General features: G+C 41.8%; 1 protein-coding gene across 1 annotated transcript in view; it reads right to left on the bottom strand.

Annotated features, from left to right (window-relative positions):
• The window catches only part of LAMB4 (laminin subunit beta 4), a 115,682-nt gene that overhangs the window by 13,458 nt on the left and 87,935 nt on the right, over positions 1–14,289 (bottom strand). The window contains 4 exon segments of the mRNA XM_082400401.1: positions 4,227–4,410; positions 5,690–5,863; positions 8,757–8,901; positions 11,647–11,854. Of these exon segments, the coding sequence (XP_082256527.1) occupies positions 4,227–4,410; positions 5,690–5,863; positions 8,757–8,901; positions 11,647–11,854 (711 nt within the window).

The raw sequence follows: 14,289 nt of genomic DNA, 5'->3' as shown, positions 1-14,289 counted from the left end.
ATCTATCCATGAATCCATCCATGCATCTATCCATGCATCTATCCATGCATCCATCCATGCATCTATCCATGAATCCATCCATGCACACATCCATGCATCTATCCATGAATCCATCCATGAATCCATCCATGCATCTATCCATGAATCCATCCATGCACACATCCATGCATCCATCCATCCATTCACTTATCCATTCTTCATCCAACAAATACCTGAGAATTATAGTAAACCCTAACCAGGAGCCCATAGAGTAGTGGATGGAAGAGGCACAGAGAGCTATAGTTAACAGTGTGAGGTGGCCTTTAGAAAAGAAACTGACCTTAGGTTGAAGGGGAACTTCTAAAGGAAGGAAGGTAAATGTTCCACTTCACTTGGTCATATCACACCTGGATACTCAGTTGGTTTGGGGTAACTGTCAAACTAGCATGTAGCATGTGTTTAGAGGAACAAGCTAGATTGCTAGAGAAATATGAAATTGTCTTGTGAACAAAAGTTGAATTAACTTTTATGTTTACGTTTCATACAGAGAAAGAAGATTCAGGGCGTGTGCTGTAGCTATTTTCAAGTATTTGTGGCCAGAAAAGCATAGTAAATGTGTTTTTGGTCATCCTGAGGACACAGAATGAAACTAGCAGGTGAAGGCTCCGTGAAGGAAGATTTTTGTCTGAATGTAGAGAACTTTCTAGTAGTCACAGCAGTTCAAAGACTAAGGAGCTGCTATGGAAGGTGGTGAGCATTCTATCGCCAGAAACTTTCAAATACGGGCCATTTGGGATTGAACAGGGGAGTCAGCATTGAAAGGGTATTTGTACTAAAAGAAAAATAGATCCTTGGGTTTCTACCAAGGAAGTTAACAAGATCGTGCTGGATACTTTTCATTTGCCCCACCAGATCCTTGCCCCATCCTGCTCTGTGTCCTGGAAAGAAAGCCAGCCTCCACAGATGACATCACCTGGCTCCCTTGACCTCTGGCTTTCGTTCACACTTGGCCACTGGCCAGTTCTGAGAAGGGATCAGAGGGTGGGAAGTGCGAGCGGAATGCACTCGTGGTGAGCAGCAGGGTCTGGCAGTCCTGCTCTCTCTCAAGTCCAGCTCCTACAGGGTGGCCTCCTCCCTTCTGTGCTCACAGCGCTGCCTTCCAGCACTCACACTCCTCCTTCCCGTGGCTCATTCAGGTCCAAGGATACTAATGGCTTCTCTGCTGGTCACCCAGGACTTCCACACCCTTGGTTGATTCCCTTAATTCCTGTGGTTTTTTTTTTTTTTTCTAGTTCCTTCCACCAAGAAATAGAGTCTATTTACCTTCACTCCCCAAACCAGGTCCAGCTTTGCAAGTTGTTTTGACCAATAGAAAGTGGAAGAAATGATGTTGCTGGACCTCAATCAAGAGCCTCGGGCCTTCTGCCCATTCTTACGGAACCCTGTATCCACCAGGCTGTAAAGCAGCCTGGAAGGAAAGACCCTGTGGAGAGAGACCCAGCATCTCAGCCAAGCCTGGGCCCTGGCAGACCTGCCAGCTGACCCATCAGACAATGCAGCTGCTTGAGTAACACCCCAGGAGAGACCTGCACCACCCAGGCAAACCACACACAAACAGTGCACACTTGTTGTTCTAAGCCATTAAGTTTGGGGAACAGTTTGTGATGCAGTAAATAGATAACTGAGACAACTCCGCTTATAAACACACAATCCAGAATTACATCCAAGTGTGCTTTTCGTTCCTTGCTGGGATGCTGACTGACACAAAACTCTGTGGAGGGACCCTGGCTGCACACTGGGGCCCACTCCCCGCTTTCTCCACTTTGACCTCGTCAGGTTAAGTCAGGGCTTCTTTCTGGAATCCCATGGGCATCTCTTCCTAACAGAGGGGAATAGAGCACAGACCTTGTGGTTCAGCCTCTTCTCAAGTGACAGAGTTGGGAAGATGGCCAAACCACTGTCTTAGTTTCCTATCTTGTTGAGTTGCGAAAACAGCCTTACAGTGAGAGAAAAAAAAAGTAGTAGAATGCATTGCTTTTGATCTGAGAAGTCCCCTGACTTAAACTTCTCTTCCAACCTAATTTTAAGAACTGTGAAAGTTTTAGTCTATAAGGAAAAGTGGAAACAATGTAGACCCTGACATAAAATATAAGACAGAAAAGGTCCTCCCTGTGTTTTTGTTCTCACAGGAAGGACCAAGGTCTGGGAATAATAGAAACTGATTTTTCATGGTATTGCCTATGGAGTGCAAGGTAAAAACAACATTTGTCTTTTTGAATCTTTCCTAGTATTTCCTTTTTAAAATTATTAAGAAAATACTGAAAGTGAAAAAAACTCACTACTTTTTAAAACAATTCTGTAAATGTAAAAAGTAGTGTTTTCCTCTTCACCCTCCCTGCCCCCAGAGATATCTAATGGTAACAGTTTGGTATGTATTTTTCCTGACTTTGGCCCACACTAATGTTGCATTTTCATTTTTTTCATTTCATAACGATGATATAAATAGTTGTAGGGCCAACGACTCATTTTATAATAAAGTAGCATTTGTAAGTGAGAGTTGGTTTTTTCTTTTTTTTTTTGGCCCCATCCTGCGGCATGTGGGATCTTAGTTCCCCTACCAGGGATCGAACCTGTGCCCTCTGCATTGGGAGCGCAGAGTCTTAACCACTGGACTGCCAGGGAAGTCCCTGGGTTATTTTAGTATTTTGAGAGTTACTTATATTCGAAATGAATATGGTTAATTTTAAAGTTTTGGGAGACAATAAATACGACTAGAAGTAAAACTAGACCACTTACCATTCGATATTTCTTGATGATTTAGAGGTGGTTCAGGACATGATGATTGCCCAGAACAATCATGAATATCAGCTGTGGAAAAAACACTCTGATTACCTTTCTGATTGTATGTGTTTTATGTTCACTGCACCTTTTGTGCATCAAAATTTCCATTTTTTTCAGAGTATTTTTCCTTCTGGATTGCTACCTACAGACCCATGATAAATGACTTAGCACCCTAGAGTCTAGATCATAACTCCAAAAAAGTAACTTGCAGGAGAGGAGAAAATGAGCAGCATAGCTTAGGACAGGGTTTCCCAACCTCGGCACTACTGATACTTCGGGCAGAATAATTGTTCACCGTTGGGGGATGTCCTGTGCATTACAGGACATTTAGCAACATCCCTGGCCTCCGTCCACTAGACGTTGTTGTGACAAGCAGAAATGTATTCAGACATTTTTATCCCCAGGGGAGGGGATAAAATCACCCCTGGTTGAGAAGTACCAAGTTAGGACAAGGGCATTTCAAGGTGACCATAGGCAATCTCAGTGTGTTCCAATTAATGCAGACAGAGCTCATCAATATTTGTTGACATAAAATCAGGCACGAGGCATATTCCATTACAGTCACAAACCCAGCTCCTACTTCTCTCTCCTCGGTGGACTCAGAAGTGGTTAAACTGTGTCAATGATAAATTGAAATTGGTATATGTTCTACCAGAAAGGTGGAGTATTATGATGTTATTGTCAAACTGGGGGAGTGGGTAAAAGGATAGAGAGAGCTACAACATGGTCCAGGAATCCCGGATGCGTGTATATATCTGAGAAAACCAAATCTGTATCTCAAAGAGATATCTGTACTCCTGTGTTCACTGCAGCACTATTCACAATAGCCAAGACATGGAAACAACCTGAGCGTCTGTCAATGGATGACTGGATAAGGAAAATGTGAGAGGCATATATACACACATCAGATATATACACATATATGTGTAAATATAATTCATCACGACAAACAAGGAAATCCTACCATTTGCAACAACATGAACGAACCTAAAGGACATTATGCTAAATGAAAATAAGCCAGACAGAGAAAGGCAAATCTGTATGGTATCACTTATATATGGAATCTAAAAAAAAAAAAAAGGTGAACTCATAGAATGAGTAGAACGGTGGCTGCCAGGGGTTGGGGGATGGGGAAATGGGGGGAGATGTTGGCCAAAGAGTACAAACTTCCAGTTATAAGATGCGTGGGTTCTGGGGATCAATCAGATTGTATTGTATATGTGGGTAGATCTGAAGCATTCTCACCACATACACACAAAAAGTAAACATGTGAGCTGGTGTTAACTGTGGTAGTCATTTCACAATGCACACGTCCATCAAATCATCATGGGGTACACTTTAAGTACATACAATTCTATTTGGCAATTATACCTCAATAAAGCTGAGAACATCTAAAGAATAGGTACCTGTTATTCTTCTTACCTTGTCCTCTGTATCTGCAGCCAGTTTGACTGCTGTATCTCTTGGCTGTTTCACTTTCCCTAAGGTTTCCTTTGCCAGTCCTGGCGCGCTTGTCTTATGCTGAAGAATAGCATATTGACATTGTAGCTCAGCAAGCTCCTGTAACAAAGCAACGCTCCCATCATCAGAAAATATTTATAAAGCGTGCACACGTGCGTGATGTCTGCCTGATAACGTTCATAAAAGGAATAAGCGCAACCATCAGCCAGCCAGTGACGCTTGAGTCACTCTGATATTTCTGACAGGGCTTTTATTTGCATGGCTTGGGTCTTTTTTTTTCAGGTTGAAAAAATGCTCAGCTTTAGTTAGTCACAAATAAAATGTTTCTGTTACAAAATATCAAGCATTTTTTCATGTTAAGGCAACGACTTGTCCTGAACTACGTTAAGGTCAGAGATAACAGAGGACAGAACTGAGCCCGTTCTGCCCGTGACAAACGTTTGGTTCAGTGGGGTCGAACAGCTGCAAGTGCAAGGTGAAGGTCAGAGAGAGTGGTGAAGGTTCAGAAGCAGCAAGGACACAGTATTTGTTTGGCACAAAGGTGAAAGGGGAATGAGGAAGGAAGGGAGGCAGGGAGGCAGGAGGGTATGAAGGGTTCCTCGTGTTTAGAAGGGAAATCTTCAGGGTCAGCTGAGTGGCTGACAACCTGGAATGTTACAGAGATGAATAACCGCCAGACCCAGGAACGCACTATGGAAGTGGTAGAGGGTGGGCAGGAATCACCTTTCTCATCCTCTGTTCAATAGAAAACGCCCTCAACTCCCAAGTCAGTGGAAAATGTACCCAGCACATTAGGAATTAAGAGCAAGAGAATACACCAATTACAAGAACACTTCAACCTCTTTCTTTTGCTTAAGCTGCTATATTAATGTGACCAACCAAAGATTTCCTGCTAAGAAAATGAGTTGATAGCTTCTTTCAGCAACCGAAATGAACAGGCCATTTTCCACAACTGTTTCATGAACTCACTCTGATTTTTGTAACTTGATCTATTCTCTTTGGCAGATGACTTTCACTTCTTTGTTTTGTGATTTAATTAGAGTAAAGGGATCAGATTGTATTGTATATGTGGGCAGATGTGAATACATACAGTATAGACCCATGACATAAATTGTGAAAGGTTGGAAGTTTCGGAAAAATTGGACTAAGATGTCACTAGTAATACAGGATGAGTAGATGGGGCTGAACACTCTAACATAATCTGGCCAAAAACCTGTCTTCTTCGGAGACAGCACTCCACTTACAGAAGCATCTCCATGCCCAGCGGGGTCCCTACAAACATGCACTGCTGAGCATGGACCAGCACTAAAGGAAATGCTGACAAATGGCACAAAAATCTGGGGTGAAGGGATTATCCTTCAAAGAAGCACTGTTGTCTGCTCTTAGTGGCAGGGGTAGGACCAATGACCTCCTCAAGAACCCCAGCCTGGTGCCGGGGCGATTCAGCCTGAGCTCCCACACGGACGGCCTCGTCTCGATTCCTTTGCAAGTTGGTCTGCAGCCGGGCAAGTCCACCCTCCAGCGCTGACTGTTGCTTTACTAAGTCCAGCTCATTCTCAGTCTCCTGGGCCTGATTTTCAGCCTGTTGTTGATTGAAAGACCAGAAAGGAGAAAGTCTCTTTATGTAACAAACAAGAAAATACATGACGTAATGAGCCCTCTGAAAACAAGCTAGGTGTAAAGGGAAAGAAAATCGTTCCTTTGCTTTTTCTGTTCCTTAAAAAAATGTTATAAAAAAATATTTCAGACAGACAAGAGGGTCTAGGAGAAGATGCGGCACGTATCTGTGTACCCACCAGCTGGCTTAAGAATAAGCATTGCCAGTGAGCCAAGACCGTGGGTGTACCACCCCCATCATATCTCCCCCTCCCCCCCAAAGGTCACCACTACTCTGAATCTAATATTTCTCATTCCATATACTTCTACATGCTTTTAACTCATCTTATTTGGTATTTCTAACAATATACAGTATTTTCTACTTTTAAACTTTATGCAAATACATCATCCTGTGTATTTCTGCAGCTTGAATTTTTTAATTCAAAATTATTCTGGGGCTTCCCTGGTGGTGCAGTGGTTGAGAATCTGCCTGCCAATGCAGGGGACACGGGTTCGAGCCCTGGTCTGGGAAGATCCCACATGCCGCGGAGCAACTGGGCCCGTGAGCCACAACTGCTGAGCCTGCGCGTCTGGAGCCTGTGCTCCGCAACAAGAGAGGCCGCGATAGTGAGAGGCCCGCGCACCGCGATGAAGAGTGGCCCCCGCTTGCCGCAACTAGAGAAAGCCCTCGCACGAAACGAAGACCCAACACAGTTAAAAATAAATAAATAAATAAATAAAGTAGCTATTAAAAAAAAAAGTATTCTGGTACAGGTCACCTAATTTGCATAACTCTTTTTATTCTGTTTTTCTTAATTTTTTAAATTCTTTATTCACTTTTACCAATTTAAAGTGTTCCATTGTTTGAATATACAAAAATTTATTTTTCTATTTTCCGATGGATGCAGGTGGCTTCTAATTTTTTTCTCCCTTATAAACAATAATGAACACCTTATACTTCTTATTTTGGCGACTATACTTGTCACGTCTAGAAGTCTGACAGGTCATTTGTTATCTCTTGTCTCTTGTTCTTTGGTCAAACTTTCATGCCTTCTTTGATTTTCCTTAAGCGTAATAAACATTCTTATTTTGTACTGGATATCCAATAATGGTAATATCCGAAGTCTCCTGCATTCTGATTCTCTTGTTTACTGTTTCTGATGGACTCTTGCTTAAGGCAATTTGTTTCTTTACTGTGTGTTTCAAGGGAATCCTTTGAGGCTTGGTTTTAAGGTACATTTCCTTTGGAAAGGATTTCTCATTGCCTCCGTCAGGCATCTGAGGGCCCTGACAACCCAGGACCACTTTAAATGACATTTTTAGCTTGGTTTACCAAGGCCACCCAGGTAGTGTGAATTCTGGCCCCATCTCACCTGAGAGCCAGCTTGTTAATAATTCTTAGTGAAGACTCTCCCCCGCCCATGCACAGGCTAATATCTTTACTGCCTCTTCCTCTCTCTGAAATAGTCAAACATTTCCTTGAGGGTTTGCCTTTTGGGGTCTCCTCTCTGTGCAGGGGCCTCATCCCCTCTTTGCATGGGCTTCGTTTTCTGTCTATTACTCATGGCAGCCAGGGAAACCAGCAGCTTTAATACACCAGGGATTGACAGCTGCCCTCTGCCTGCCATCAGGTTCATGCTTGATTATCTGTCGGGATCATGTTTTCCGGTCATTATTGGCCTCTGAAGATTTCCTCCATTTTTTACCAATTCAGCTATGCATTTAAAAAATTGTTAAAATATCTAACATTTTCAGGTTTTTTTCTACTAGGTGGCTCCTTGGTATACTGGTCTACCATGCTGTTAGAAATCGAAGCCCCTTCCTAGGCCCTTGGGCATAGGTGGGAGTTTTTCTAGAGCAGGAATCTTGAAGCTTTTTCTGTAAAGGGCCTGCTAGTAAATATTTTACACTCTGTGGTCCATAAAATCTCTGTTGCATCTATTCAACTCTGTGCCATTGTAGTGCAAAAGCATCCATGGACAATATGTGGCTGAATTCCAATAAAGCGGTGTGACTTTGGATACAACAGTTGGTGGGTCCCTGTGGCCCTTGGGCTGTATTTTGCCAACCCCTGTTCTAGAGTAGATGTCTAGAAGGGGAAAACCCGGAGACCTTCTTTATTTTTTGCTCCTGTATATATGCAACCTCTTCATATCTAAGCTTTTTATTTCCAGGTGCACAACTTCCTGTGCTGGTGCTTTCTGCTTTTCTTTTCATGATGCATGTATTTAGATATCTAAGACTCCGGGGAAGAACAGAGACTGAGAAGCTTGCAATCTGCTGGGAAGAAGATGTGCTGGAGGGAGATACGTCACAGACTCTCAGTCTAGGTCCTGTTCTGTCCTCCAGCTGCCAGGCTTCCTCTTCTGGATCCATCCCCTGGGTTAAACCGTGGCTTTATTCCTGCCAAACAGTGGGTGGAACCCTTTCTTTCAGGTAAGATAGTCTTTCAGTCTTAGGATACGCTGATGAGATTTCATGCATATTTTGTTATAAAAATCTGGCAACAATTAACTTAATTTCTTTGGTTGGTGAGCTTTCAGAAGTCCGTTACTTTCCCTGGTATCAGAAGGGATAAATACTGGCCTCACATCTACCATTAATTAGCTGGGAGACATTAGGTGAGTGACTTAACCTCCATGAGTCTTAGTTTCTTCATTTACAAGCTGATGGTAACACCTGCTTTGTCCCCCAGGCTTGGTCAACAATGAGATGAAATAATGCCGGGATAACTCTGTAGAACATTAATTAAACACATAATACTATCATAATCTTATTTATCATCATAATAATTCCATCAGACAGGTAAGATGAGATATAAAAACTGTGCTGTCTTCACACTCAAAGTCTATTTCAGGTTAGTTTCAAGGAAGATAGAGAAATACCTGCAGGGCGTTCTTTTTTATTTTTGTTATCTGGGCAGTCAGCTGTGTGATGGTAGAACTTGCCCGTACTTGAGTGATGTGAACTTGTTGCAACTTACTCAACATTTTGTCGAGATTTAATAGAACATTTGCTACGTTTCTAAGATATTAACATATCAGATTAGATAAATATACAATTATTCATTTATTTCACCTTGAGAGTTCATTCGACTCAACAAAAACTTTACTGAATTATTTATAAAGTCAATTGAAATCACTCTTAAGCAAGGCAAAGTGCTGAAGTCTTCCTTTTGAGACAAAGGTACATTTAGATGCCAGTAAAAGCACATACATATGCATGCATAGATACAGATTTTGCCAGATATTGAAATCAAGGTTACAGGTCTCGTTTCTTCTTAACTTGTCATAAGCAGAGAGGTTTGGGGGATAAAATTGCCAAGCTTGGAACAAAAAAAAACTATCTTTGGCCAATTCCAGTTCTCTGATTTCTCAAACTTAAGTAACGCTCTTGAAATCCTTTTTGGAATAGGGGGCGGGGTAGTCAAGAGGCTCCAAAGGGAGCAAAAGAGAAGGAAAGGCCCTGCGTTTTCAGGCTGTGTTTATTCAGGTTTATTTAAGCTTCGCTGACATTCCAGCTGCCCAGGGGCCCAGTCAGAGGTTACCATCACAAGCATTCCAGGTGATAGTCTATTTTACAGAAATGAGCTCACCTCAAGTCAACATTCACCAGATACTTAGATCTGTGGGCTCAGAAGCACCTTTGGAAGAAGGTACAAAGTCAGGGAAATAGATCTTAGCAGAGGCATCATTAGAAATGCTTGTGTGAGAGCAAAAACAGCTAAATGGCAAAACAACCCCTTCCCCATCCAACCCAGCCTCTCCTCCCGGTGATAATCCTTCTCTCCGTTGAAGAAGAAAAAAAAACACACAGCTTTTTTTTTTTAAGAGCAGTTTAAGTTCACAGCACAATTGAGAGGAAGGTACAGGGATTTCCCACACACTCCCTGCCCTCACACATGCATAACCTGCCCAATTATCAACATCCTGCACCAGAGGGTCCATTTGTTACAACTGATGAACCTATACTGACACATTGTAAACACCCAAAGTCCACAGTTTACATTAGGGCTCACTCCTGGTGTTGTCCATTCTAGGGGTCTGGACAAACGTATAATGACATGTATTTATCATTACAGTATCAAACTGAGTGTTTCCACTGTCTTAAAATTCCTGTGCTTGCCTATTCATCCCTCCCCTCAACCCCTGCAACCACTGATCTTTTTTTACTGTGTCTCCATAGTTTTGCTTTTTCCAGAATATCCTATAGTTGGAATCATACAGTATATTGCTCTCCCTTTCTATACTTTTTTCTCTACAATTACTGTGAGGGTTCTGGAGGCTTTCCTTCTCATAACTCCCCCCTCCCCCATATCTTTTTACTGAATTCTTTTTTTCCTTTAGATTTTCAATGTACTGCTCATTATAGTAAATTTAGAAAGTACCCCAATAAAAGAAGAAAGAAGAAAAAAATAGCAGGGAGGGAAAATTTACCAGTAATCCTACCACCACCTGTTAAGATATTGGCACATTCTAGCATTTTTGTCCTACCAGTTTTTTTCTTTTCATGATTGAGATCCTCTTCCACGTATAATCTGTTATCTTCTTTTTACAAGCATTAACATTACACTGTAAGAATCTCTGCATGTTACTAAAAATCCTTCATCAGCATCATTTTTAATTGCTGCATGATTGTGCCCAGTTGCTTAATCTTCCTAGTTTGAAATATTAAAACCAGAAGGGGCTGGGCTTTCAGTGGAGTCTGGTGCACTTCATCTGTATAGGTGGGTGATGAGACAGTGAAGGCAGCTCAGGTCTCAACTCTGCTTCTGGGCGTCCAAAAATGGTGGTGGGTGTTGATGATGGTACCATCATCCACTGACCCTATGACCTGGACTCACAGCACCCCATGATCATAAAAACATCAAGGTGGCTTTTCCTCTTTGCTTGGCTAAGTCGACAGGGGCAAAAGGAAGCAAGAGTTAGTGGACTTTGTGTACCGTATATATCATTCTACTCCTGTATTACTCCTGGGGCACTAGTGTTCACTTCTTCTCTGTCTCACCGTCATATTTTTAATGTGATATACTTTTTTTACTCTAGATTTTCAAAGTACTGATATTGTAGTAAATACAGAAAGAAACAAACATAGGTATGCAAGACATAGAGAATGGACTTGAGGACACGGGGAGGGGGAAGGGTAAGCTGGGACGAAGTGAGAGAGTGGCATGGACATATATACACTACCAAATGTAAAATAGATAGCTAGTGGGAAGCAGCCACATAGCACAGGGAGATCAACTCGGTGCTTTGTGACCACCTAGAGGGGTGGGATAGGGAGGGTGGGAGGGAGATGCAAGAGGGAGGAGGTATGGGGATATATGTATATGTATAGCTGATTCACTTTGTTATACAGCAGAAACGAACACACCATTGTAAAGCAACTGTACTCCAATAAAGATTTTTTAAAAAAATAAATAGGTATGCAAGAAAGGAAGAATACACAGACAATCCCAGCACTTGTTAAGATATTGGCATATAATTAATACATGGCATTTACTGGTGTATATTGGTATAAAGAGGTAGCAGACACTGGAAGGGCATTCAGACACTAAGGAAAATGGGAAACAAGCATCTCTGCACAATGCCTCCCAGTTTCCCAGCTTTCTGGGGCACCTCCACAGACAGCTTAGCGCTCATTTTGGGCAATGAACGATCAGAGGGTAATTTCATTTGAACGTTATAGCTCCTTAGGCAAATATTTTTCAGATGGCCTTTTGGCAGATGGCCTGTTAGAGGAGGAGGAGAATATTAATACTGTACTTACTCAGCTGCTTTTGCCTTCACCAAAACCTTTCCGGCTCCATCTGCTGCTTTATTTAGCCTGTTCTCCTCTGTCCTGTAGTCCTCACAGAGTTGCATAAGTTTCCGTGTTTTGTCAAATTCATGGGTCAGATTTTGCGATGTTACTGGTAGGTGGATGTCAGGTACACGATTTGCAACCCTCTCTATGTCCTCTGGAGGCACGTTATCCTCTTAAATAAGAAGATGGGTTTTAGGTAATTGTGTTTCCTTATCATTCTACCTTGTAAATATCACCACAACGAATTCTAAGTTAATTTGCATTTGATTATGTGTCCCTAGAATACAGGGATTATTGTATATGTCTCACAGATGCTTCTTCATCCTCAATTTTCCCTTCTCTCTGAAAGAAATGCTGCTCTTGTGAAGCTGAATTCATTCAATGCTTGTTGGAAAAACGAAAAATGACAGATCTGGGATACTGTGTGTTCTTCGAAATGTCCTCACAAGAACTGTTTATTATAAGTACAGTTTCAAAAGCAATTAAAATGTTTAGATGTCATTAAGATTCAAACACAATGGCAAACTATTATATATAGGATGGATAAACAACAAGGTCCTACTGTATAGCACAGGGAACTATCTTCAATACCCTGTGATAAACCATAATGGAAAAGAATATTAAAAAGAATGTACATATGTATGTATAACTGAATCACTTTGTTATACAGAAGAAATTAACAACATTATAAATCAACTATACTTCAATTTAAAAAAAAGAGATTCAAATACCATGAATGAGACAATGGGGAAGCACTGGGTTTGGACTCAGCAAAACTCCACTCTAATCCTCCATGACATTAAAAAGGCTCACAATTTTTGCTCACCTGCATAACTGGGTAATTATAACTGATGCTACTTCTCAAGGGCCTATTTTGAGAAGGGGATGCAACAAAACAGAGTAATTTACAGTATGATTAACATATTATAAAGAAACTTTTAGGGAACTCCCTGGTGGTCCAGTGGTTGGCACTCTGTGATTCCACGGCAGGGGTCATGGGTTCCATCTCTGGGGAACTAGGATCCCGCGTGCCGCCAAGTGCAGCCCGGGGGGTGGGGGGAAGAAACCTTTAAATACATCTATGTCCTGCTTTTCAGAAGAATAAAATTGGCCCCCTTTGAGAACTAAAGTGCATAAGATGGACTCTCGGTATGTGGGGTAATAGCTCTTTGTCTCTCTCTGGCTCCTTATCGAGGCACAGATGCTGAGCGCCACGGGGGAAGTCAGAGATGAATCAGACACAGGTCTGATCCCCAAGGGGTTCACCACCAAGTGGGGAATTATAAGTCATTTTAGATGATTACTGATCCCTTACGAACAGAAGTGATAAACTTAAGACAAAATGATGTGGGGTTCAGAGGGAGGAGAAAATACTTCAGGAAGAACTTCAAGACAGCATTTCAACCCGGTCTTAGAGGCCCGCACAGATTACATTTGTGGAGACGTGCAGTGAGAAGAGGGTAAGGGCATTCTCCGCCGAGGCCAAAGCTCAGGGTGGAACAGGTAACAGTGCGTGGGTCACTCCTGGCTGGCCGGTGGGGGGCGGGGGGGGGTCTAAAAAAGTAACTAAAAAAGCAAAAAAGTGTCTAAAAAAGTTAAAAAAAAAAAAGGAGTGGAAGTTCGGGAAGGCTGGAAGCAGATCACACATGCCCCTAAATGTGAGGCTAAGGAAACTGGACTTCATTCAAGAGACAATGCGGGGACTTCCCTGGCGGTCCAGTGGTTAAGACTCTGCGCTCCCAGTGCAGGAGGCCGGGGTTCGATCCCTGGTCAGGGAACTAAATCCCGCATGCGTGCCGCAACTAAAACCCGGCACAGCTAAATAAGTAAATAAATACTAAAAAAAAAAAAAAAAAAAAAAAGAGAGAGACAATAGGAGCCCTGGATAGCTTTCAGTATTTGAGTGACATGACCCTAGTATATATCTTCTTTGCAATCATTTTTGCCTTAGCTATTCTTGTTTAATATAAAAGGAATATTTAACTTCCTTTTTTTTTTTTTGGCCACACCCTGCAGCTTGTGGGATCTTAGTTCCCCGACCAGCGATTGAACCCAGGCCCTGGCAGTGAAAGCGCTGAGTCCTAACCACTGCACCGCCAGGGAATCCCCAAAAGGAATATTTTACTTCCTATAATGTTTTTGAAAAAAATGTGACGAGAATTTTTCATGAATAAATTAAAACCATATTTTAAACAGAATCAAGGAGTTAGCTCTTTCTAGGAATAGTAACTTTTGTTAAAAAAAAAAAAGTTCTAATAAAAAGTGAATTGAATTTAACCCCGTATTCAGTCATGAAAAATGGAAATAAAATCAAAAATGAACAAATGGGACCTAATGAAACTTCAAAGCTTTTGCACAGCAAAGGAAACCATAAACAAGACGAAAAGACAACCCTCAGAATGGGAGAAAATATTTGCAAACGAATCAACGGACAAAGGATTAATCTCCAAAATATATAAACAGCTCATTCAGCTCAATATTAAAGAAACAAACACCCCAATCCAAAAATGGGCAGAAGACCTAAATAGACATTTCTCCAAAGAAGACATACAGATGGCCACGAAGCACATGAAAAGATGCTCAACATCACTAATTATTAGAGAAATG

The sequence above is a fragment of the Balaenoptera borealis genome, assembly GCF_965194805.1.
Source record: "Balaenoptera borealis genome assembly, chromosome: 7".
NCBI classification, from domain to species: domain Eukaryota; kingdom Metazoa; phylum Chordata; class Mammalia; order Artiodactyla; family Balaenopteridae; genus Balaenoptera; species Balaenoptera borealis.
The sequence above is the reverse complement of the archived record's forward strand: the minus strand, read 5'-3'. Positions and strand labels throughout refer to the sequence as shown.